Genomic DNA, 25,366 nt, shown 5'->3' with positions numbered 1-25,366 from the left:
AAAAAGAAAAGCAAAACCCCCTGGGGGGCGGAAAACAGCACGAGAGGGAGGGGGGGTTAAAAAAAAAAAGGTCGAGGGGGGGGGGGGAGCGGCAGCTGCGCGAATGAGGCGGGGAGGAGAGCGAATGAGGCAAGGAGGAGATAGAGCGAATGAGGCGGGGAGGAGATAGCTGCACGAAAGAGGCGAATGCTGGCGAAGGGGGGGTCAGGGCGAAGCAGAGGAGAGATGGGTGCGAAGCAGGGGATGGGGCGAGAAGACGAGGAGGCGAGGAGGGAAGGGGCGAGAAGGCGAGGAGGGAGCGCAGCAGTGAGGGATGGGGCGCAGCAGCGAAGCAGGCGAAGGGGGGAAGGAGAGACGGGCGGCGGGCAGAGCAACAAGGGGAGGGGCGCAGGAACTACAGCAGGCGGGGGGGGGCGCTGGTGTGCAGGTCGCGTAGGCAGGGATGGGGCGTAGCTTCAGCGAGCAGCAACAAGTGGGAATCATATTTGCCTTTAGTTCAAGCTGTTTTGAATGATTCTTTTTCTTCAGTTATTGGCAGAACTCCATATGAGGCAGGGTTTGGAAGACCATTCCAGTCGCTATTGACGACGACCTCGTCTTCAGTACCTGAAGCGAACAGAGTGACGAAGTCTTACCAGGAGATTTTAGAGTCAGTAAAAGACAGGTTGGCTAAAGCGCAAGAGGCTTACACTCGACAGGCCAATAAAGACCGAAGGGATATGAAGTTTTTGGAAGGGGATTGGGTTTATCTTCGGATTATGAAGCAAAGGTTGAAACAGGTGGGCAAGCGATGCCCAAAGTTGTCTTTCAAGAGCTTTGGACCTTTTCCCATTCAGAGAAAGATTAACGAGGTTTCAATGAAGTTGAAGCTACCTCCGAGTTGGACTATGCACGATGTGTTTCACGTCAGTTGGTTAAAGCCATATGTAGGTCCGATCCCTTCTGAAGTTAAAGACAAGGCGGAACTAGATATCATTGATGAAGTAGAAGTTATGGTTCCAGAACAGATCCTTTTGCACCGTTTCAAGCATGGCTCAGGCTGAAGGCAAAGACAGTTCCTCACAAAGTTCCAGGATCGAGGGACCTACGAAGCGGTATGGCTTGACAAAGGGTTTTTCGACGACTATCCAGCGTTATTGATGGATTATTTGGAGGCTATGCAGCTTCCGTCAAGTTAAGTAGAAGGGGATGTCACGTGCATCCCGCACTTGGATGCCGCGTAGACATATTTGTACAGAAGGTGTAGGACCTGGGATGGAAAACTGGTCCCATGTGAGCCTAGTCCAGGATGAGTCAGCCAGGGTTCCATTCCAGTCGTCCGAGGTTAGTTGTGCATTGTCCTGCACATGCGTCCAGGTCAGGTGTGCATTGTCGTGCACATGAAACAGTGCCAGTCCGCGCTGTGAGTCTCCCTCTGGAATGATGTCACTGGTTCTGGGTATCTGGTATGATACTGGATGCCAGATCACTGTGTAGACAGTTAGGGTTTGCATATAGGAAAGGGGCCAGCCCATAGGGCTACCCCAAGGAGAGAGATGGGCATGGGGGAGGTGTAGAACCACCCCCATAGGGGCCAGGAAGGCCTTGGTTGTGCCCACCAGCCATGGGATGGCCATGGGAGGGCTGTGGACAGCTCTAGGGCTCCTGGACAAGTAGCCGACAGCTTACATAGCCCCTAGGGGACTGTAGGCCAAGTGCGGGGCAGCCCACACAGGCTGCCCAGCAGCCAGTAGCTTATATGCATGGTGGCCAGCACCTTTAAGTGATGCGTAGCAGTTGCTTTGGGTTATGCGCTGATTTTACAGCATTAAATGCTGATTTTACAAGTCCTGGAGCAATTTTCAGGCAGCCGACTGGTTTTAAACCAGCCGACTAGCATCCCTGAAGGGTATAAATACCCATTGCTCGGTTCAGTCCTTTCATCTCATAATTCACCAAGTGCTGAAGCTGATGAAAGGGCCAGGACAACCAAGGACAAGCTAACGTAGAAGGGGTGAAGGATTAAAGGTGAAGGGCAGAGATCTATCTCAGCCAAGAAGGTTCAGGTTCAGTCTTTTATTTCAGTTTTGCATCATTCTAATAAAAGCAAATACACCATTCGTGGTGGGGGCCCGACAGAGCGTATTCGGGACCCAATACTGTGTCCTCTTCTCCCTCTTTCTCTCTCTATTTTTCTGCACATGTATATTCAGTTTTGTGCGTTAATTTCGTCACGACAACTGTGCTGTTTTTCTGAGCATTGAAGTTACCGATCTCCCTCGAAGCTTCTGCATGTTAGAAGAGGCTAGATGTCTAACAAAACCCCTCTTAAGTGAAAGATGTGAACGTAGACAAGGTGTAGCAGACTATGCTGGTAGAGGTAAGTTTAAAGCTTTGTGAAAAGCTTCAAACTTCTCCCTAGAAAGAGGCTTGGTAAATCCATCTGTCACATTGGCCTGTGTAGGCACGTAAGTCAAGTCAATCTCTCTAGCATGGAGCCTCTCCTTGACATAATGGTAATGTATCTCGATATGCTTTATGCAAGCATGAAATACGGAATTTTGAGCAACTGCCAAAGCATTGTGACCATCAATGTAGATGGTAGTAGAAGACAACTGTCTAATACCAAGATCGGCTAATAGACGTCGTAGCCAAACACATTCCATAATAGTTGTAAAGACTGCCTTGTATTCAGCTTCACAACTAGAAGTGGCCATTGTAGGTTGCTTCTTGCTGAGCCACGAAATGCATGAACCACGAAGAAGAATACAGTCTCCATTGGTAGACACTCGCGCATCATAGCATCTTGTCCAGTCACTGTCTGTAAAAGCAATCAAGCAAAATATAGAAGAACTCTCATAAAACAGTGCAAAGTAAATGGTGCCTTTAAGATAGCGAAAGTGTTATGACCCTTACACGGGGCAACACGTGGGATGCGTACACATTATTGTTACGTGGGATTTATATGCCAGTAATGCGTGGGACATGCGGACGTTGTGTGGGAAAACCAATGGCAGCATACTATTGCACATCATCGCTTATAATAAGTGTAAACAGGTAACGTTCGTGGGTGACGGTTGTAGACCATTACATCTGTCACCTATTCGAGAGAGGAAATGGCAGAGTATTTTCATGGATTTCATTATGGGTTTGCCGAGAAGAAGGAAAGGTTTTAATGCTATCTTTGTTATTGTGGATAGATTATCTTAGATGGTACATTTTGTTCCTACTATGAACAAAGTTGAAGCTCTACAAGTAGCGGAATTATTTATTGCCAACGTATTTAGATTACATGGCTTGTCTGAATCCATTGTGTCGGATAGAGATCCACAATTTATAGGCAATTTTTGGCAGCATGTTTTTAGTAAACTTGGCACGTAACTTTGCATGAGTAGCGATGATTGAAAGAGTGCACAGAGCGGAAGCAGAGTGGCACTAGAATGTGCTGAATAGAGAGTGCAAGAGAGAGAGAGAGATATGGAGCAAACTATGCTGAATATACTGAACCAAAAGAGTCCCAAGCAAGAGACAGTGATAGTCTTATAAGTGAGGGAGCAAATAAGTACAAGACTCAATGAAAAATGAGAGGCTAGCACCCACTATTTATAGTAGGGAAGTGCTGGCCGACTGGAGCTCATAAACAGGCCAACTGGAGCTGTTGGACATGGCTCACTGGAAAAATGCCAGAATGGCTGGGAAAAATCCCAAAAAAATAGTAAAAAAGGGGTGGCCAGCCCACAAGCAAGGGCCATATAAAAGGGGACCAAATGGGCACCATAAAGAGCAGAAACTGGGGATGAAAGTGCTAACACCCCCTCTCAGCACCAGATGCTGAACAAACTCCAAGAATCCGAAGATGAGGAGCCAAGGAAGCCTGAGAAACCGGCTTGGTGAACAAATCTGCAGCATTCTCCGCGGAAGGACAATACTCCAAACGCAAATCTCCAGCAAGAACCCGTTCACGAACATAGTGATACTGAATCTCAATGTGTTTCGTACGAGCATGAAACACAGGGTTCTTGGCGATGGCGATGCAACTCTGATTGTCACACCAAAGAAGAGTAGATCCGGTAGGAGGATAGCCAAGCTCCTCCAATAATCTCCGCAACCATATCGCCTCACATGCAGCATAACAAACTGCACGGTACTCCGCCTCGGTAGAGGAAAGCGCCAGAGTAGGCTGCTTTTTACTGCTCCAAGAAATGGCTCCAGACCTAAGTGAAAAAACACAACCAGTGGTCGAATGCCGTGTATCTGGATCTCCAGCCCAGTCTGAGTCAGACCATCCAACAAGAGTGCGTCCTTGGCCATAAAAGATGCCAAAATCCAGAGTGCCACGTAAGTACCGAAGAACTCTGAGAGCACACCGCCAATGCTGCTGACGGGGTTTGGATGAGAAGGAACTCAATAAACTGACTGCAAAGCATATGTCGAATCGGGAGTAGGTCAACCATACCAAACAACCGACGAGAACCCGATACTGTCCCTGGAGAAGCATCAAGTGAAGAAAGCTTCTCACCAATATCCAAAGGAGAAGATACTGGTTTGCACCCAGTCATCTGAAATCTGTCGAGAATCTCCCGAGTGTACTTCCGCTGAGAGAAGAAAATGCCCTTCGAGGTCTGCCAAATCTCAAAGCGAAGAAAATAGTGCAAGAGGCCCAGATCCGTCATCTCAAACTCTGTCTCCAAAGCATCCATAACAGAACGGATCCGCACAGAATAAGAACCTGTAAAGATGAGATCATCAACATAGACCACAATGATAACAATCAACCCCCTCTCAAGGAGGATATAAAGGTTCGAATCTGCATGAGAACGGCGCAGGCCGAGCTTCTGAAAGAACTCATCAATCCGCTGGTACCAAGCCCGCGGAGCTTGCTTTAGACCATATAAAGCCTTCTTTAGCCGGTACACATGATCCTGTTTGCCCGGAACAACAAATCCTGGCGGCTGATCAATATAAACCTCCTGTGTAAGCTCTCCATTCAAGAAAGCCGACTTGACGTCCATCTGGAAAACGGGCCATCTATGATCTCCTGCAAGTGCAAGAACGGTGCGAATGGTAGTCATCCGGGCCGTTGGAGCGAAAGTCTCATCGAAGTCGACACCAGGGCGCTGAGCATAACCCTTGGCAACCAACCTCGCCTTGTGCTTGTCCAAGCTGCCATCAGCTCGGAACTTTGATTTGAAAATCCAACGCACACCAATCACCTTACGCTGCAGAGGCCGAGGCACCAAAATCCAAGTGCCATTCCGTTCGATAGCATCCAGCTCTGTCTGCAAAGCATGACGCCAAGACTCATGTGAAAGAGCCTCGTCTACAGAAGTGGGATCAAAAGGACCATTAATGATTGTAGACATAAGAGCATAATTAACAAACATGTTGCCCTCATGAATTTGTTTCCCTGTAACTCTGGAAGAACGCCGAAGAGAACCACGCGGAGGAGCAGAAGGAAGCTCACGTAACCCAGAGTCACGAACTGTCTGATAATACCAACCAGGTACAGATCTGCTCGAACTCCCCGGAGGAGGAGCAGGGTCATCATCATCTGACTGAGAATCCTCAGCTGGAGGTGTAACAGTAACAGCGGGAGCAGGAGGAGGAGTAGGAGGAGGAGAAGGAGGTGCAGGAAGAAGAAGCTCACCACCCCCCTCTGAAGATGTAGGAGTCTTGTCGAACACCACATCACGGCTCACAACAACTTTACCGGCTTGAGGATCATAAAGACGATATGCCTTGGACACAATGCTATATCCGAGAAAAGTCATGTGCTGAGACTTCGAGTCCAACTTGGAGCGGTGCTCCTTAGGCACATGAACATACGCGGTACATCCAAATATCCGGAAATGAACAACAGAGGGCTTCTCACCATGGAAAGCCTCATATGGAGTTTTGTCGGGAAGAGCAGCAGTAGGAGACCTATTCTGAATGTAGACAGCAGTGGAAGCCGCCTCAGCCCAGAAACGTCGAGGTAATGAAGAATGCTCAAGCATAGCAGGGGCCATCTCCATAATGGTCCTATTCTTCCTCTCGGCAACTCCATTCTGAGATGGAGTATATGCTGTAGTAAGCTATCTCCGAATGCCATGTGTCTTGCAATATTGCTGAAACTCTTGGGATGTAAACTCACCCCCTCCATCGGTCCTGAGAGCCTTGACCGAGTGACCAGTCTCTTTTTCCACCTCGGCTTTCCAATCACAGAAGTGATGAAAAGTCTCATCCTTGGTCTTCAGAAAGAAAACCCAAGTATATCTGGTAAAATCATCCACCATCACGAGCATGTACAATGCCTTACTCAAAGACGCGGTACTCATAGGACCACATAAGTCTGCATGAATGAGAGCAAGTGATGTCGAAGATCTGTGTGTCGCCTCCTTCGGAAAGGCGGCTCGGTGCTGCTTCCCCTGTAAACAAGAAGAACAAGCAGAAGACGGAGCCTTGATGGTTGGTAATCCATCAACCAACCCATCCTTCGAAGCTCGCTGCAGAAGCTGATAGCTCAAATGGCCAAACCGAGCATGCCAAAGAGCAGAAGAAGCACCAGAAGAAAGCAGAGCGGTCAGTTTGTAGAGGCCACTATCTTGGTAATCTCATAACGAGAAAAGATCACCTCCGTACTTCTACAAAAATAGGAGCTATGAGACAAAGCACGAAAGTGGAGATCATATGTTTACCACAAAAGCAAAGTAAGATAGGAGAGGGCAAGAAGGGATGTTCTTTCATGGTGATTATGTGAACACAAAAAGTAAGGCAAGAGAGGGCAAGAAGGGATGTTCTTTCAGCATGGTGATTCAGTAAACACAAAAGGTAAGTGTCTCTATTACAACAATAAGCATTATGAATGCAACAAGGAACAAGTGGATGGATGAGGGGCAAAATAATAATACCCCACCTTATGAAAAATTAACCACATGCTTACCAGGAGGAGAAAAGTAAGGGCACCAAGTGATCCTGAACTGACAAAAGGTTAAAAGCCAAATCTGGAATATACAGAACGTCAGAGAAGTACCTCTTGTCCTCATCAGAACGGAAGATGGGGATAGTGCCATGACCATGCACTGGCACAGAAGAAGAATCACCCAGAGTGATCTCGCCTGATCTGGCAGTGAAGTCCTCGAACCAATCTCGATGGGGTGTCATATGAGCAGTAGCACCGCTATCAACAATCCAAGACCGTGATTGAGAAGTCACAAGAGCAAGTATACGCCGAGTACCTGCTAAGAGAAGAATTCCATCATCCTTCTTGGGTTGAGACACCGCCGTTGAGGAAGAGTTCTTTGCTGCTTCATCACGCTTTTTCTTGTGACATTGGGGTGACTTGTGACCCTTCTTGCCACAATAATGACATTCAATGTCCTTATTCTTTGAAGATTTGTTGTCTTTATCCTTATCGGAATCCTTGGAGTTCTTGTCAGAACCCCCTTTACCTTTCTTTTGTTGAGACTTCCCTTTATCTCGTGCTGCCAAAGCTCCATCAGCGCCACCGGAGGTGCCAGTCCACTCCTCAAAGCGAGACTCTATCTGCATAATGGAGGGGAGAACTTCCTCCCAAGTAACTGGAACAGGACGAGGAGAAGAAACCAGAGACTGAAAGTATGCATCAAACCTCTTTGGAAGTTTGGAGAGCAGCCGAATAGCCATATCCTCTGTGGAGATGTCCTTGCCACAAACAGCAAGCTCGTCCTGGAGATCTTTCATCTTTGAGATGAAAGCAGATAAAGATGGAAATGCAGAAACTGATAAGTTCATAAGTTGCTTTTCCAATGCCAAAATCCGACCCGGAGACTTAATCTCATAGAGATCTGCAAAAGCCTTCCAAACTTCATGTGCAGCATCTGCTGTACGCACATGAGAGAGAACAGCATCCTGACAGTTCAACATCAGGAAGGAGAAAACACGTCGATCATTCGACTGCCAAATATCAATCTGTGCCTGAGTCACACCACCGGAAGCAAGGGTGGGAGGGGTGGCATTGGCTGGTGTAACAAGCCAATCCCAGAGATCCACGCCACGCAAGGCCGATTTCACCTTCACCTTCCATAGGGTGTAGTTGGAACCATCCAACTTGGCAGACTCAGCAAACATATGAAGAGAAGTGGGAGTAGCCATCACAAGAGCTTGGGCTCAATCTCAAGAAATGCACAAACTCTGAAGAAAAAAAAAGTGTCCTCCACAGGTACCAAGAGTGCCACCAAAGCCTGCAACACCACAAGCCCCCTCTGCAAAGGGAAAGGACCACTAGAGAGGAAAACGTAGCAGTGAACAAGTGCTGTCCTGTAGAAAACAGGCCGCCTGCAGTCCAATCTCCAAGTGGGCAATGAAACGCTGATCTACAAGAGCCAGACGGCTGAATCGGTGAAGCCAATCTGAAGAAAAAACGACCAGCAAAGTGCTGTCCAGAAAACGCAGCAGCAAAAGCTATGGATCTAGAAGGAAACGCAGAGAAGGTGCTGAAAACAGGGCTGAATTTGGGGCAGCAGAAAGGTTGCTAAACCTGGAGCGATGATACCATGAAAGAGTGCACAGAGCGGAAGCAGAGTGGCACTAGAATGTGCTGAACAGAGAGTGCAAGAGAGAGAGAGAGATATGGAGCAAACTATGCTGAATATACTGAACCAAAACAGCCCCAAGCAAGAGACAGTGATAGTCTCATAAGTGAGGGAGCAAATAAGTACAAGACGCAATGAAAAATGAGAGGCTAGCACCCACTATTTATAGTGGGGAAGTGCTGGCCGACTGGAGCTCATAAACAGGCCGACTGGAGCTGTTGGACATGGCTCATTGGAAAAATGCCAGAATGGTTGGGAAAAATCCCAGAAAAATAGTAAAAAAGGGGTGGCCAGCCCACAAGCAAGGGCCATACAAAAGGGGACCAAATGGGCACCATAAAGAGCAGAAACTGGGGATGAAAGTGCTAACAATGATCATCCACAAAGTGATTGTCAGACTGAGAGAGTCAACCAAGTCTTGGAGGAGATCTTGAAAGCTTATGTCGGAGAACGACAGAACGATTAGGAAAAGTATTTACCTTTATTGGAGTTTGTGTATAATTCGGGCAAGCATTTCTCTACAAACTTTTCTCCATTTGAATTGAATTATGGGTATAATCCATTGATGCCAAGTACAATTGGATTACCTCATGCAGTTGAATCTCTATCTTAGATACAGTTAAATTTAGCTAGAGCTGAGATTGTATCCGTCGGGCTACGGATCGAGTGGTTAAGTATGCTAATCCTAAGTGGATAGCTCGTTCTTTTAAAGACGGAAAGAAAGTGTTTCTACGTTTTCCTTGAAGAATTGAGACGCTTTGTGGAGGAAGGTGATCAAGAAGATCATGGATCAAAACAGGTCTGGGAACGAAAAGAAAGACGATTATGAAATCTTACTCTTCAGGAGCTGCTTGTAAAATGGAAAGGACATCCTTTGATAGATGCAATTTGGAAAACGGAGTTTCATTTTCGTAAGCGTTATCCTCAGTTTGTCATCGAGGACGATGATTCTAAAAGGGGGAAAGAATGTTACGGCCCTTATACGTGGCAACATATGGGACGCCTACACACTGTTACGTGGGATCTACATGCCAGTAATGCGTGGGATACACGGATGCTGTGTGGGAAAACCAATGGTGGCATACTATTTTGCACATCATCGCTTATAATAATAAGTGTGAACAGGTAACGTTTGTAGGCCAAAGACCTAGTAATGTGTAGCATGGGGGTACGAGCAAGGATATGGGGGCGCATGAGTATGGTGTGTGGCCGGTAAGGTACACACTAGACGCCCGGGGTCACTGGTATATATAATGGTTAGGTGGTTAAACATGGTATGCCAAGTTAGGTTTCTTTTTGCTATTCTTGAGTTCATCTTCTTCTCTCTCACTTTTTTTGCATGAGGCTTAGTACAGTGATCTTGGTTGCCTTGCATGGAAGCTTGACAGAAAGCCACACTTACATGCCTTCCAATGTTAAGTGCTAGGGCTATGCATGAATCTACTTAAATGTGAAACAACAAACTGAACATCCAGACGGGTAGTGCATGGATAAATAAGGCATCCCACAACCTGCTAATAAGTGGCGGCATCAAATGGCCCCCCAGCATCCTCAAGTGGAAGTTTTAAACTTGGTTCCATAGGAGTAGAAACATGTTTACAATCTGTCATTTGGAAATGCTCAAGGAGCTGCTCAATTTATCTTTGCTGAGGTAGCAAGATACCCCCCTTAACAAATATAAACTGAATGCCCAAATAGTAATGCAAATGCTCCATGTCAGAGACGTCAAAAGCATGTTGCAATTCAGCTTTGAAAGTTGAAAATTTATCCTCATCAGGACCAGTATTGAGGATGTCATTCACATAAAGAATAAGGATCAATAGATTGTCCCCATCTCTGCGAACATAGAGAGTACTGTCACTTGGACTATTTCGGAACCCATTATGTCACCAGCCTGGACGTTTCTCAATATGAAAGGTTCTTGTTGGCTATAGAAACTTCTGGTAGAAGTATCCTTTTCTATGGCTGCGATTGGATACTACATATTCACAGTGTATCTGCTACACTTGAAGAGTATGTTGGTGGTACCGGACTTATATAGTTGTGGTTGGACAACTGCTTGTAAGGCGGAGGAGATGTCACCATTCTGGCCTTTTACCCATAGTCACATGGGTTTGGGGATGGGGAACGCCTGGAGGCATGGAACGGGGACAGGGGGTAGGACGGTACACAAAAAATGCATCAATATATCCATCAAATGTTAAGTATTTATATTACATTTGAGTACTTTGAAAGAAAGCACACAAAATGACACAATTGATGATTCATACTACAAAATTAGTGTATTGCTAACTGTGTACACAAAACAAAATACAATTGTCGAGACTCACGGCTGAAGCATAGTGCCATAGTCTACTGTCTCTAGAATGATATTAGAAAATAAACCATGTCCACATAAATATAGCTTGGGTAGAGGGCCCTAGAGGCTGAGCTGCACATGTGACATCCAAGGTTGAAGCCTACGGCGTTGCGCTAATCAATCAGAATCCATACTGAAGGAAACACTGGCCTCGTTGTCATGAGCATTAGTCTCAGTGACCTCAACCTGCTTATTCTCCTTCTCTTGTTGCTGCTCCCACTCCACAAAAGGATCAGCGTTTGCAATCACCCCCTTGCCCAATGTACGCAAGTTGGCACTTACAAAAACCAAATCACAGGCTTTTTCTACGCCAAGGTAGTTTCTCTTCTTTGATGCAATGTGACTATAGGAGCTCCAGAGTTGCTCCAAACAAGAGGAGCTCACAGCCTGGCTGAGAATGCGAATAGCCAATTGCTGTAACTCTGGTCCATCTGATCCAAAATCCTTCCACCACAAAGCTGCCCCAACCCGAGTCTGCGATCCTCCTATGCATCGGGGCAACCATACATGTGTCAAATCCCCACCGGATCTCCTCGTGGAACGCTCCTGGTACGAGACTCGAAACCTGCAAACAAACAAATAAACAAGAAGGGGGTGCAGGCCTGACTCACCTACCAACCATGACAACTGTGTGGGCAAGCCCACAGTCTCGGCTGTCCCCACCCAGCCACGAGTTGAGCTAACTAGGTTGACGTACTGACCAATCTCCTCCTCGCGACGTCCCATACTGCCACAAAGCTACCCTCGAGGGCCTCGAGATTGCTGCCGGCCTCGGGTGCGTAAAGCAGGTGCACGTTTGCACTAGATCCAGGCTCCAGACCATAGAGCTCTCACAAATTACGCGAGACTCTATATCACTATTGACTAACCTTGGCCACCCTTTTATAGGCTCTTGGCCGGTCATCAGGCGTCCACACTTGGGCGCCCGCCTGTCCATACTTGGGTGCCCGCTCGTTAGTCTATCCCTAACTCAGCTCGCCAATCAGCCTGCCTACCTCCAAGCTTTCCCAAACCTCGAAGCTAGTCTTGTGTGCGTGTAGCACACGGTAGATACACACTGTGGACATGACATACTCCCCTTCCTGTAAGAGCTCACTAAAAAGCCAGGGTAATCTCTCTGAAGAGTAGTCAATGTCTCCCATGTAGCATCGTCCTCAACACGATCCTTCCACTTGATCTTGTATTCCGTGATAAGCGTATTACGCAATCTTCTTTCACGAAATCCAAGAATCTTTTCAGGTTCGTGTGGAACACATGTCATGTCCTCGACATCTATGATTTCTTGAGGAGTAACTAACTGGTCTGTTCCACCCAGTACTTCCTTAAGTCTACTGACATGAGGATGAACTTTCACATGAGAAGGCAAATCCAATTCATATGCGCCTGAACCAATCCGTCGTGTAATACGAAATGGTCCACAGTATCTAGGGGATAATTTCGGAGATCGACCTGTCCGTAAAGTCTTGGAATCTTTCGGAACTCGCAAATATACCATCGTTCCTTCAAAGAACTCTCTAGGTGAACGATGTCTATTAGAATAAAACCTATCTCAGTCTTGAGCACTTCTAATAGATTCTTTCGTAACTTGTAACATTTCTTGCATATTTTGCAAAAAATTACGGGCTGCATCATGCTGAAGTCCTAAGAATCCTACTGTAATAGGTGATCTAGGTTGAAAACCATACATAAGCATGAAAGGACTAAAACCTGTACTCGTATGCTTAGTATTGTTATATGCAAATTCTAACATAGGAAGATAATCCTCCCATGAACTCTGTCTTTTGGATACATGTGCTCGAAGCATATCCTCCAAAATCTGATTCACTCTTTCAGTCTGGCCATCAGATTGAGGATGATCTAAGGAACTCAAATTCAAAGTTGTTTTCAACTTCTCAAAAATAAGTTTCCAAAAATCACTCGTAAACTTAGAGTCCCTATATGTCCTACCGTAACCCGTACAGTCTAAACAATTGCTTGATAAACTGTCGTGCTAATTGCGTAGCTGTAATAGTCTTCCTAGTCGGTAAAAATCTAGCCATTTTTGTCAAGCGTTCTACCACAACCCAAATAGAATTGTGGCCTTGATGTGTTCTTGGCAATCCGGTAATAAAATCCATGGAAATACTTTCCCATTTATTACCTGGGATTTGCAAAGGATGCAACAACCCAGCCTGTCTAAAGCGTTTAGCTTTATTTGCCTGACAAATTTGACTGTACCATATGAAATACAAGAAAAACCTTCTCTTCTTCTCTCTCCTTTGTCTTAATCATGCTTGTCCAAATTGTTAGACTGCATGCCCTTGGTCTTGGCTCTTCAATCCGTGTCTTTTAATGCTAAGAATGACCCATGACTTGCCTTTATATAGGGATTTCTTTAGCAAGTCGTAATGAGGTCAGTTTTCACTTTTGAGGCCATAAAAAGTCATTAAAAATGTCATAAAATGTGTTCATATTGTGCTTATAATATGTCCCAACCATTGGTGCATGTCCTGCACACCTCTGGGCACCTATAAGGCGACCAAAATTGCTCCAAACTGCCTATATACGACTTTTAACTTTTGCCCTTAAGGCGGTTGTAAGGATTAATCATGTCTACGTGGCACCGGTTTAAGGTGTGCACCTGACATCCCCTCATGCTAAACTTGGAGCTGGGATGCACATGATGTGCCTTTGCTCCATTTTGTCGATTCGACCGTGGACCGGATCTCTCATATGGTGCCTCCACTATCTCCTATGGAACTGCGAGCAATGAAATTGGCTCCTTTGCCTCCAGAAGCTCTATTGGCATGGTAAGACTCCATGAAAACCTCATAAATTGAAGTACTTATCTTCTCCTCCTCCTCAATGGATTCGGAGATAATTGTGGGAACCTTGTGAATTGTCACCTCTTCGATAGCTATGATGATCTCGAGAACTTGCCTGAAATTTGGAACTGTTTGTGGCTCTGTATGCTCGAACAATTGCACCTCTTGGTTGACCTTGACCTGCGGATCCAACAAGGTTTCTAGTGCCTCTTTGGTATCCCTTCTACTGTGGTACTTTTGTCCTCTTCTTTGCCACACTTGCTTCCGTTGGATTATTTTGACTCATCATGGCAAAAAATTCCCTTTATTTGTTTCCAATACTTTTCTTCTCCTTGTCTTGCTTCTTCTTCATGTTGTTCCCTTCTTTGCCTTGCTTCTTCTTCACGTTGTTCCGTCTTTGCCTTGTTTCATCTTCACATTGTTCCCTTCGGCGATCTAGGGTCTTCACATGCTTGTTAGTAAATCTTTTCTTGGGATGCCCATTTGAACCTTGCCCAATTAGCTTCACTTTGCCTTTTTATGAAAGCCCAAATATCCTCCATGGTTTCCACAAAGAAGCTCTTACTATTTTTCTGCTATAATCAGTCCCAAAACCCTAAACCTAGGCTTCTACATGCATCCTAGACACCCCAGAACCATGCTAGACCGAAATCTAGACTTTCTAGTACTATACTATGCAGACAATGAGCAAAAAGCTGATGCAAAAAGGCTGATTTAATGCAAAAATGCAATCCCTAATTTGCTGATTTACAAGCAAGCCCTAGCATTGATGTAAAACTTTTCCTAGGAATAACCTAGACATGCTCTAATGCGAATGTAACATGACTCCTATGCGGAAGTGTGCTTATTGATGATTAATGCAAATCAAAAAGATTAATGCTAATCACATGCTCATGACATAGAGAAGTAGAGAGAAGGAGAAGAGAGACACTCTTTACTAAACCTACTCCTACTAGATATTACTGAATGAATAATTACAATGATTGTTATAGATCCAATGTAAATCTAGACTATGAATGCTATGCTTGAACTAATGCTTACTGTCCTCCTCAATGCATTAATGGAAAACTTTGGAGATGTACTTAGCTGATCCAAATTGTTAGACTGCATGCCCTTTCTCTTGGCTCTACAATCCCTGTCTTTGAATGCTAACCCATGACTTGCCTTCATATAGGGATTTCTATAGCAAGTCATAATGAGGTCGGTTTTCACTTTTGAGGCCATAAAAAGTCATCAAAAATGTGTTCATATTGTGCCCATAATATCTCCCAACCATTGGTGCATGCCTTGGGCACCTCCGGGGGCACCTATAGGGCCACTCTTCTTTCTATCTTTGGAAAACCCTAGCACATAGGCACAAGTGTTCTGCATCATCTCCTTTGTAGATCTGGGTTCCGTTCAAGGCAGCCCAATTCGCCATAAAGGCTTGGTGAATAATTGCAAACAGTGCGCTGTGTGCGGGCTGCTAAGGGCGAAGGGCACGACAGGGTGAAGGTGGACACTGCGCACCAGCTAGCGCTCATATGTCAAAGGGTGCAGCTGAGTGCACACAGGTGTGAATGCAGCAGGTCAGGCTGAGAGCAGCACACAGGCCTGTTGCGGATGTGGGGCAGTGAGAGCAAGATGGAATGTTAACATCAGCTGCACGTAGCGTAAGGGTTAGTGCCCCGTCATGCCATATATGTATGTATATATATATGTATATATATATATATACACGTATATATATATATATATATATATATATATATATATATATATATATATATATATATATATATATATATAGAGAGAGAGAGAGAGAGAGAGAGAGAGAGAGAGGATCTCTGAAATTCTTCTGTTAATCATAATAAAGAGTGGCAACAGCCTCGGAAATCTTACACTGACAACTATTGATTGTTTACTAGCTCTTTTTCTGATTATGTGCATGCTCTCTTGCAGGCTTGGCCTTTCACCCACTGGATGGAATACTGCAGGCATGCCCTCATGTGATATTCATATTCCTTGTGCCAACCCATTTTTTAACTCATGAGCTTTCATTGTTTGCGGAAAGTATTTGGACAACAAATATCCATGACTGCATCCATGGAAAGGTCTGGCCGATAATGGGTGCTGGTTATCATACCATTCATCACACCACATACCGACATAACTATGGGCATTATACAATTTGGATGGACTGGATGTTTGGAACCTTGCAAGATCCTTCTCAGCCTGGGAAATCCAAGTCATCTTAGATGAGGGATTACAGTTGTTATTTCAAATTTTAGATTTGTCTAAACAATATATGGTGTTATGGCAACATAAAGATATTGACATAGTTTGAGCTGAACCAGGGCTGTTTTTGAGTGGATTGGTAATATTATAAACATGTCAGGTATATTTTCATGTGTACGATTATATGATGTTATCTCGTTTGAGTGTGGCGTTTTGATTGTTAGTTACCAAGGTTGTCCTGCAATTAGTGTACTTGCCCCGTCTCTGTGTTTAGAGTGAGAGGACCTCAAGACCAAAGTATTACAGTGAGGAATCACTGTTGTGAAGTTCACACCTCGATGCGCGCTACAAACCATCAAGAGTATGGTAGTGGCTACCTTTTGCTGTTGGAGCTTACTTACGAAGTTTTTAAAGATATGCAAGCATGCAAGACTAATGGCACTTTTTGAGTGGTTGATGTACCTCTCTGCTCTTTTTCAAAAGAGACATGCAAAAAGTTGAGAATGTGCTCTTTTATTTACACTGATGTGTTAATATGTTAACGTGTTAAATGTGCGTGCGTGCATGGGTGGGTGTGTGTGTGTGTGTGTGTGTGTGTGAGAGAGAGAGAGAGAGAGAGAGAGAGAGAAGAAAGAAGAAAGAAAGCTGTATTAACGTCTACTAGAGGCCGAACTCGACCTATGAGACAAATCAATGTACAACTGTCAATGTCCTCTGGATGTCCAGGAAAAAAAAAAAAGGACAAAATGGACATGAAATAAACTATGAAAGTGTTGAGCTAGTGGGGGGGTGTGATGGATGGAGCACTACTGCTAGAGGCTCAGTATGCAACCTATATGCATAGGGTATACAAGAATGCAATGCAGATCTGTCTAGCTCTAACTAGAGAGAGAGAGAGAGAGACAGACAGAGGTTTATAGACACATGGGTTGTGGTCATGAACATGGCTTGATGCTTGACTGGCCTCGAGCGCAGAGTACTTCATGGACTTCATGGTGTTGCTAGCTCCTTGTAATGTGGTTCTTGCTAATGCTTGGTGGGGTATTGAAAGATCAGAGCTTCAGAATGATGGCCATGGGATACATCAAGGTAAAGGATTAGCTCCCCCATGCTTAGGTGTTTGTTGCAATTGGTATTTGTAACCATGGATTGAGATTTCGCTTTGGATTTGCTTGAGCTATTTGTGAAACTCCTTTTCTTTGAGGTATTTATTGTTCTAGCTTTTTGATGTAAGTTGATAATTGAGTATAGCCACATGATTGATGAATGGTCATCTACTGTGAGGGGAATTTGAGCGAACTATAGTTGATGGTAAGATATCTAATGTGTGAATTGTCGTGAAAATTTGATGAAGGGACTAGAATTTGGGTCTTATGCAAGCTTTTCTTCCTTTTATGCTAATCAATTCAGTCCACCAAATCTAGATTAGGGTTGATCACCCTTAGAAACAATTTGGAGCATAGATTTGCAAGTGTTTTGTTGGCCAACATGCTTCAAGATGGTGATACAGGGAGATTCATGAATGCATGATTATGGCATGAGCCAATCATGCAAGAGAATAGGTTGTTTTGATGGATGCAACATGCAATGCATGCATGGAGTTGTATAGGCATGCATGTGTTGGTGGCACGCCCCATGCTAGTCACACATGCAGCCATGTGGCTATATGTGCATGCATGGATTGGCATGCAACATGCAGGTCTTTGTTAAGCTGATCATATACAAGTGAATAGATATGCAAACATGTTGGTCACACGTAGCCATGTGGTTATATGTGAATGCAACATGTGGGTCTTTGTTAAGTTGAACATATGGTGCTTAGATTTCTTCCTTGGGGTTTACACTTACTAGTTGTGAGAGAGCAGCTACATTGTTGTAGTGGACTAAACAAACCTAAGGTGACTTCTTGCGTGCTAAGTCGACCCTTTTATATGTCACTCTCTTCTATCTTCTTCCCCAAAAGACAATGCCTCCTTGTGCACGCTCCTTAAAGCTACACAATTGAAGATCTCTCTACCATTCAAACACATACAAGCTCTCCCCCAATCCCTACAATTTGATGGAAGACAATCCCTACAATTTGATGGAAGATCTCTCTACTATTCAAACACATATAAGCTCTCCCCCTATCTTCTCTTGTTCCTCTTATACTCATCTCTCCTCATCTCTACCCTAAAATCAGAGGCTCGATGAAACCCTTTGACCCTCATTGGATCTTTGACTAACATTGATGGGGCTAACATCACCCTCTTCTTGGCTCACATCTAGTCCCTTGTTGGACGTGCAAGTGGTGCCTGGACGGATTTGTGGTGTGCGGCTTACTACCAAGTCCTATGATCAAAGAATGTACCAAAAAAATAATGTAATTTTAGATCTTCAAGAACACTTACAATCTAATGAAGGCAAGTTGATGAATAACTTGAATCTAGGGGTCTATTGATTGAGCTTGTTTTTAGCATGTAACATTTGATTAGACCATATGCACTATCTTATGCAAGGAGATTTCCTTTGATATTTCTTTAAAAAGTTTGGTTGTGATAGTATCAAGGATCAAGGACTATTGGCTAACTAGATTGGAGATGCATGCACGATCATTGTTGTCTAAAAGTTTGACCCTTTATTGACTCTACATCTAACACCAACTAAAGTGTTGTACATTTGTTTTTTTGTAATTGTGCTAACTACAACCTTATCTTGGTGATTTTTGTGTGATTTCTTGGAGGTAATGCCAACAAGATTGAAGTTGTTTTGAGGTTGAGATTTTCCATGTTAGCTCACACGGAGTGCATATGGCTTGTGTTGGGATAAACTATGGCATGCTCTTTGCTTTTCACCAAGTGTTTTGTCCCTATATGGACTATTTTATTTCTTTCCTTGAATCCATTTGTATGATTGGTTGCACTATTGGTTGAGACCTCAATCGACCATAATACTTGGCTAGGGCATGACAAGATTATGCCTAGTTCATGATGCAAGAACATGATTACTATCTTTTCTTCCAAAAAAATTGGAGTTTTTTTTCCATTTTCTCTATTGTTAACTTTTTCCCTTGATTTTTCTAGCATTTCCACTTGTTTCTTTGCTCAATTTCCTTTTTTTCTTTTTCCATTTTCTTTGTTCTTCCTTTCATCCCCCTTATGTGCATCTTTTTCTCCATTTCTATCTTTTCTTTCCAAAAATTGAACTTTTTATCCATTTTCTCTATTCTTGGCTATTTTCCTTGATTTTGTTCTTCTTATGACCGAAGGCACTGTTGAGCAGCTTGGTGTTAGCACAAATTAGGGTGTCGTTTTTGTTGTCTTATCAGATGTTATATTGTTGGCATCGTCAGTGTGGGTGGCTAGGTGGGCAAGGATTTCTCACACCATCATAGGCAAGCGGCTAAACAAGGGATTGACCCACCCTTGTTTTGTGTGATTAAATATTTCACCCAAAGCATATCATAGTCATTCTCATGGGAAATTTTGGACCACCCGAGGTGTGATTTGGCACTTAACTCAAAGGATAACATGATGCTTATTAGGCCACAAAATTGTGTGCTTACACTCAAGCTAAGCAAATGACTTTGCCCATAGGTGTAAAGTGGTGCTGATATCTCAAAGGAATGATATTGCGCTCATGGCCATTTAAGGGATGATATGCCACTCATGGGCACCTTAAGCTAAGCAATTGTTGAGGTGGTGTTTACAAGAGACAAAAGAGTAGTGAGATCACAAGACTTGATTCACTATTGGGAATGCTTGTATTTCTTAATGCCAAAATTGAGTTAATACACAAGGAGCCCATAAGAAGCTTGTGTTCACTTTTACCTAGCCAAGACTATAATAGTACTTGGCTACTAGTCTAACTCCCTTCATCCATTATAACAAAGTCATAGACTTTCTCATATTTGTCATGAAGCACAAAGTAAGGCTACTTTATATCATAATGCTGTATTATAAAATGATGTAAAGAGATACTAAAAGATGGTGCCAGTGCCTTACAAAAAGATGTAGGCATAAGAGTGGTCAACATATTCCCCTTCCTCATAGTTTAACATCATCGTTGCACTGGTTGTTGAAAGCATCCCTAGAGTTGTAGTAGGTATTCATGAGTGAGTTGCAGAGGAAAGCTAATTGTTCATCCAGTTAAGAAGTGCATAAGAAGGCTAACGTCTAGTGTCGGGGTGTAAGCATATCTTCATAGGTGAGGATTCTCTAATTGTGCATGTACTTTATTACTTATTGTATGGTAAATTGTGGGACCAATGTTGAGATCAAACACTAAGCTTTCATAGAGCCGCTCTGTTTCTTATAAGAGTAAGCACAAGGAGCCTGAAAAACTTGCATATAGTAATGATGGCTAGATTTGAAATTTCTCCATAATATTTGTCAAAACTTTTCTCATTCTAACCTTCATTTCCCTTGGAGATAAGGGACATGGGCCTTTAAAGTAAGGATACTATAAGTTGGCCTAGAAGGTTTGGAGAGCGGCATTTCTTGTGGATCAATGGCCTAGGCAGTGCCTCGCCCAAATCTTTGGGTCATTGAGGAATGGAATCCTCCAGTTGGGATCCATTTGGGCTATAATCCCATGTCCTAGGTTGCATTATTCGGCTCAAATAAAATTTTAAAAGTTTTTCATGCATAGGTTTGAATTAATATATTTGCTTATTTTGTATGAAAGCTTTTCATATGTTAAAAAAATGAACAAAAGGCTTTTGTTTGGTTTATTTTTTTCTTCATACAAAAAAATCTTTCATAAGAATTTTTTTCTATAAAAACAATGGTTGTGAGTAACTTCTCATAATGTTTCTTAGCCTTAGCTTTGAGGAGTCATAGTATTCCTTAGTCTCAGCTTTAAGAAGTGCTAAGAATAAAAAAATGAAACCTCTGGCTTCCTTTTCCTTTGACATTTTTTGTCTTTATTGGCAAGAAGAATGTAGTCTTTCCTTAGTAAAATTCACATATTCTAGCTTGCTTTTGCTATTATCAATTTTTTTACTTTTATGGTGGAGAAGTTAGCTTGTTATTAACCACTCCATAGGTTAACATGGTTTCACCTTCCGCTCGACCTACAGTAAGGCACTTTGCCATCTTATCTACTCAAATGGGCACTTATCTTTTGTAAGATGGCACAAAAACATATAAAGGGGCCTTACCTTGTGCTTAATATCAAATAGGGAAAAGGCACAGGTAGTACCTGATGAGTCTACAATAGAACCACTTGAACCAAGAACTTCCCAAAGTTCTAAGGTGAAAAACAAAACCAAACAAATAGACCCTAGGGACAAAGATGGTAATGACCCTAAAGAGGAGGAAAACTAGATGCATATATTGGCTACAATGGATACATGTCCTAGAACCATGGGAACTCATTTCTATAATAAATATGGTAATGGCATTGTTCCTATCACAACCATACCTAAGGTACTAATAGAACCAAAAAGAGTTGAAACAATTAAAAAACATGAACAAGCAACTCGTAAAGAAATGCAATGTTGTACCACTTAGAGGTTTTAGTGCAAGCTTCAAGCCAAGTTATACCTCAATGATGATGATGAGAATGAGAAGGTGTCATTGGGCACTCCTGATAGAATTCTTGGAAAATAAATAAGGTTCTTTAAGGAAGCTAAAAAAGCTAACACATGTCAAAACAAGAGACCCACCTAGCCTCAAGTATGAAGAGCATTATTTGTAGAGCAAAACAGAGGAGTTGTATCCCAACTAGAAGGATCTAATGAAGAGTTCTATTCCAACTAGAAGGATGTAATGAAGAAATCAAGTTATAATATTATAAAAATAGATCATGAAATTGTTAAAACTTTGGAAAATGAAAATCCCATTGATTCTACCTCAATTGACTCCAAAAATACTTCCAAGTCTGGATAGAGAAGACGAAACAAAGGACCGAATCAAGGAGGAATATCAATAAGTGAGTTCCAATGATAGTGACCCAAAGGAGGATTGGAGACAAGTCCTCTCACATTACAAGAACTACAAGATTAAGAACAGAAAGGTGTGTGCTCCAACACCAAAAAGGGAGAAACCAAAAGAAATGGGGATATCTTATGATGGACTAGAAGATACTAAACAAATTGACCTAGCACTACGAGGGGAAGGATTCGTTCTCTACTGACCTAACCTTGAGGAGGAGACTGAATTAGCGGAGTTACTCTCAAAGAGTATACGTGTATTTGTTTGGAGTTACTCAGATCTCAAAGGAGTCCCTCCAAAAGTTTTCTAACATATGATCCCACTGATGTGGATGGTACAAGGCTAGTTAAACAAATGCATGTACTTGAAAAAGGCAAATGCGACCATGGTGAGAAATTATTACCCATTGCCTTATACTAAACATGTGCTTGAAAGGGTAGTAGAAAAAGAAACAACTTCTTAGATGGATTTTCAAGATATAACTAGGTATCCATAGATCCCAAAGACTAACATAAGACCACATGATGAGACTTTTGCATATAAAGTAGTGCCATTTGGACTTACAAACACACCAGCTACATTTCAAAACGACAGATGTCCACTACATATAAGAGTTTCCTACATAAAATCTTAGAGGTCTTCATAGATGACCTCTCAAAGCTGAGAAGGTTGCAAGTTTTTTAGAGATTCTAGTACTATAGGTTGTGCTTAAACATAGAAAAATGTAAATTCATAGTTAGGGATGGGAGAATCCTAGGACATGTGGTGTCCAAAAACGGGATCAGAACCAATGAAGGAAATATCTGAGTTAACTCGAGAGACCAGAAAACCTTCATGTCCAAAAATGGGTTCACAAACTGATGAAGCAAATATCTGAGTTATTGGTGAACTCGAGAGACCAAAAAACCCGAAAGTTTTTTAAAGGTTTATGGGGTGAGAAGAATGTGGGGGAGAGGATGAGCTTGAGTTCCTTTTGTTGCAAGAGCAAACACACACGCACACGAACACGAACACAAGAGAGATGGATGGCTAAATTTTGTTCTATTCTCTTCACTACTAAAACCATAACATAAAGAGAGAAGAGTACATGCTATAAGGGAAAGTATCTCCTACTATAACATAGAAAGGTTGGTCCATAGTGTGATGGCTGTATTTTCTTCTATTCTCTTCTCTTCTCTATACCATAACATGAAGAGATAAGAGTACATACTATAAGGGAAAGAACTCTCCTACTATAACATACAAAGGTCGATCCATAGTGTGTAAACCAACTGTAGAAGTTGGTGCTATAGCTATGTTATAACTCTAGTACACCAAAGTGGCACACCCATTAGTGGCATATCGCCCATAATGTAACCTACACACAAAATCTAGATCTACATTGCTCTCATAGCCTGGTGGGCATCATGTAGACTTCTTCTTATAAATAACTTTACAAGACATTCTTTACATCCATGTGATGTATACAAGACCTCATTCTTTACATCCATGTGATGTATACAAGACCTCATGTAGACTTCTTATAAATAACTATACAAGACCTCATTCTTTACATCCATGTGATGTATAGACCCGTTGCTCTACAACTATGGAAATGATAGCTCTCGCGGCGGTTATCATTCTTACAACAAAGTTGAATGTCTATATGTCTACCTTGGTAAATAGTCTTGCCTTATACTTATTCTATATCTTTTCATATATCCATTTGAGTTATGCTTGACCTTGTACACCCACTTACATGTAATTACCTTGTACACCCACTTACATATATCCATTTGAGTTATGCTTGACCTTGTACACCCACTTACATGTAATTACCTTGTACACCCACTTACATATATCCATTTGAGTTATGCTTGACCTTGCACACCCACTTACATGTAATTACCTTCTTATCCTTATCCTTACATTTATATCCACCAATATTGACATCTTCTCATTCATGGCATCTTCCCATATTTCTAATTTCCAAGTGCCTACTCAAAACTAGTGAGTTCTATCTCATGTATTTCTTTAACCATGTAAGCACAGTAATGGGCTCTATATCCATCATATCTCAACCTGTCTCAACAAAGTATCTAAATTGAATAGAGTTGCATACACTTGGATTGCTACGGGATGAGCATATCTATCTTCTATATTTCTTTAACCATGTAAGTAAAGCGATGGGCTGTATAGCCATTATATCTCAACCTATAAATAGAGTATCTAACCCAAGTAGACCTGCGTGTGCTTGGATCACTACCAGGCGGGTAAGCATATCTATCTTTTGTATTTCTTTAACCATGTAAGCATAGTGATGGGCTATATAGCCATCATATCTTAACCTGTCAACATAATATCTAACCCAAGTAGACCTATGTACACTTAGATCACTACCTAATGTCCTCAAAATATCCCTAGTTCTCTGTGCACTAAGAGTAACATCGATGGAATGCAAAGCTCCTCGTCAAGGCTTTGCTCTAATGCACTAGAGTCATTATCCACATAAGAGTGATCTCCTACTAATAGATTGAGTGACAAATTAGGCACAAAAGGTTGAACTGCTTTTCCTTCCCTTTGCATGATACATGTGTACTAGCACATGTAATACCACGAGATGATGCATTTGTCCTCAACCTATTGGCCACCATCGACTAATGTAGATCCACTACTAGAGGACTCTCTAAGTGCACTAAGCACCTATGATTTCTACTTTACATATGTGAAACATCATCATTACTTCTTACACCTATATCCAAGGTGTCCTAAGCCTCCTTAAGCTTTTTTGCATCCTGTATGTGCACAATCATAGAGTCTGCCACATTGATGGATAACTAGTATAACACCTTTTTAGCTCTTTTATGCCATGCTTTATATGCATGTACCTATTGTGGGTGGGATTTTCTTTAGTCTATGATGACTACTTTTAATTGCCTGTGAATGATGAACTCCCAGTATCCTTTTCCCATAAGGAAATGGTCATCCTAAATTTCAAAGTCTGGAAATTATTCTTATCTAGCTTCTCGCTCACAATTTGTGACAAGTAATCAGACATCTTTACCTGTAGCAACTTACCAAATAGTGCTTGCAAAAGCTTCTACACTTACAACAATATTATAAACCTCTTATATTATAATTATATATAAAACAGTCACACAAACATATATCCCACCAATAACTTTCAAATCTCATATTCTTTGCATAGACTATCTTGCAACCAAATTTCTAACATAAATTTGTGCCAAACTTGTCAGGGGACCCTTTAATCTTCTTGAAGGGAATAATCAAAAACTCATAAAATATATCAAATATTAAAACAACTACTTGAATTAAATTGAAAATTAAAGCATATAACAAAACATAAGGCAAGAGAAATAAAAACATCACCATCAACACAATGCTGGGTGCAATCTTCCCCCCCTTGTGCGTGGCCTTCCCCCCACACGAGTATTTTTATTAGCTTTCAACCAAAAATAGGCCATAGCCCCCAAAAATATACAAAGTGTGCTTTTAGAGAGCACGACACTCTTCCACAACAAAAATAGAGTGTCCCAAAAA

General features: G+C 42.5%; 1 protein-coding gene across 1 annotated transcript in view; it reads left to right on the top strand.

Moving 5' to 3' along the window:
* LOC147626820 (delta(7)-sterol-C5(6)-desaturase-like) overlaps positions 1-16,076 on the top strand; it is a 36,428-nt gene extending 20,352 nt beyond the window's left edge. The window contains exon 3 of the mRNA XM_086815362.1: positions 15,636-16,076. Coding sequence (XP_086671488.1) covers positions 15,636-15,931 — 296 coding nt within the window. The 3' untranslated portion in view covers positions 15,932-16,076. The remainder of the gene's footprint in view (positions 1-15,635) is intronic.
* The last annotated feature ends 9,290 nt before the right edge of the window (positions 16,077-25,366 follow it).

This window comes from Cibotium barometz, chromosome 21 (assembly GCF_041138505.1).
Source record: "Cibotium barometz isolate CiBa-2024 chromosome 21, ASM4113850v1, whole genome shotgun sequence".
NCBI classification, from domain to species: Eukaryota; Viridiplantae; Streptophyta; class Polypodiopsida; order Cyatheales; family Cibotiaceae; genus Cibotium; species Cibotium barometz.
This window is presented reverse-complemented; position numbering and strand designations above follow the sequence as displayed.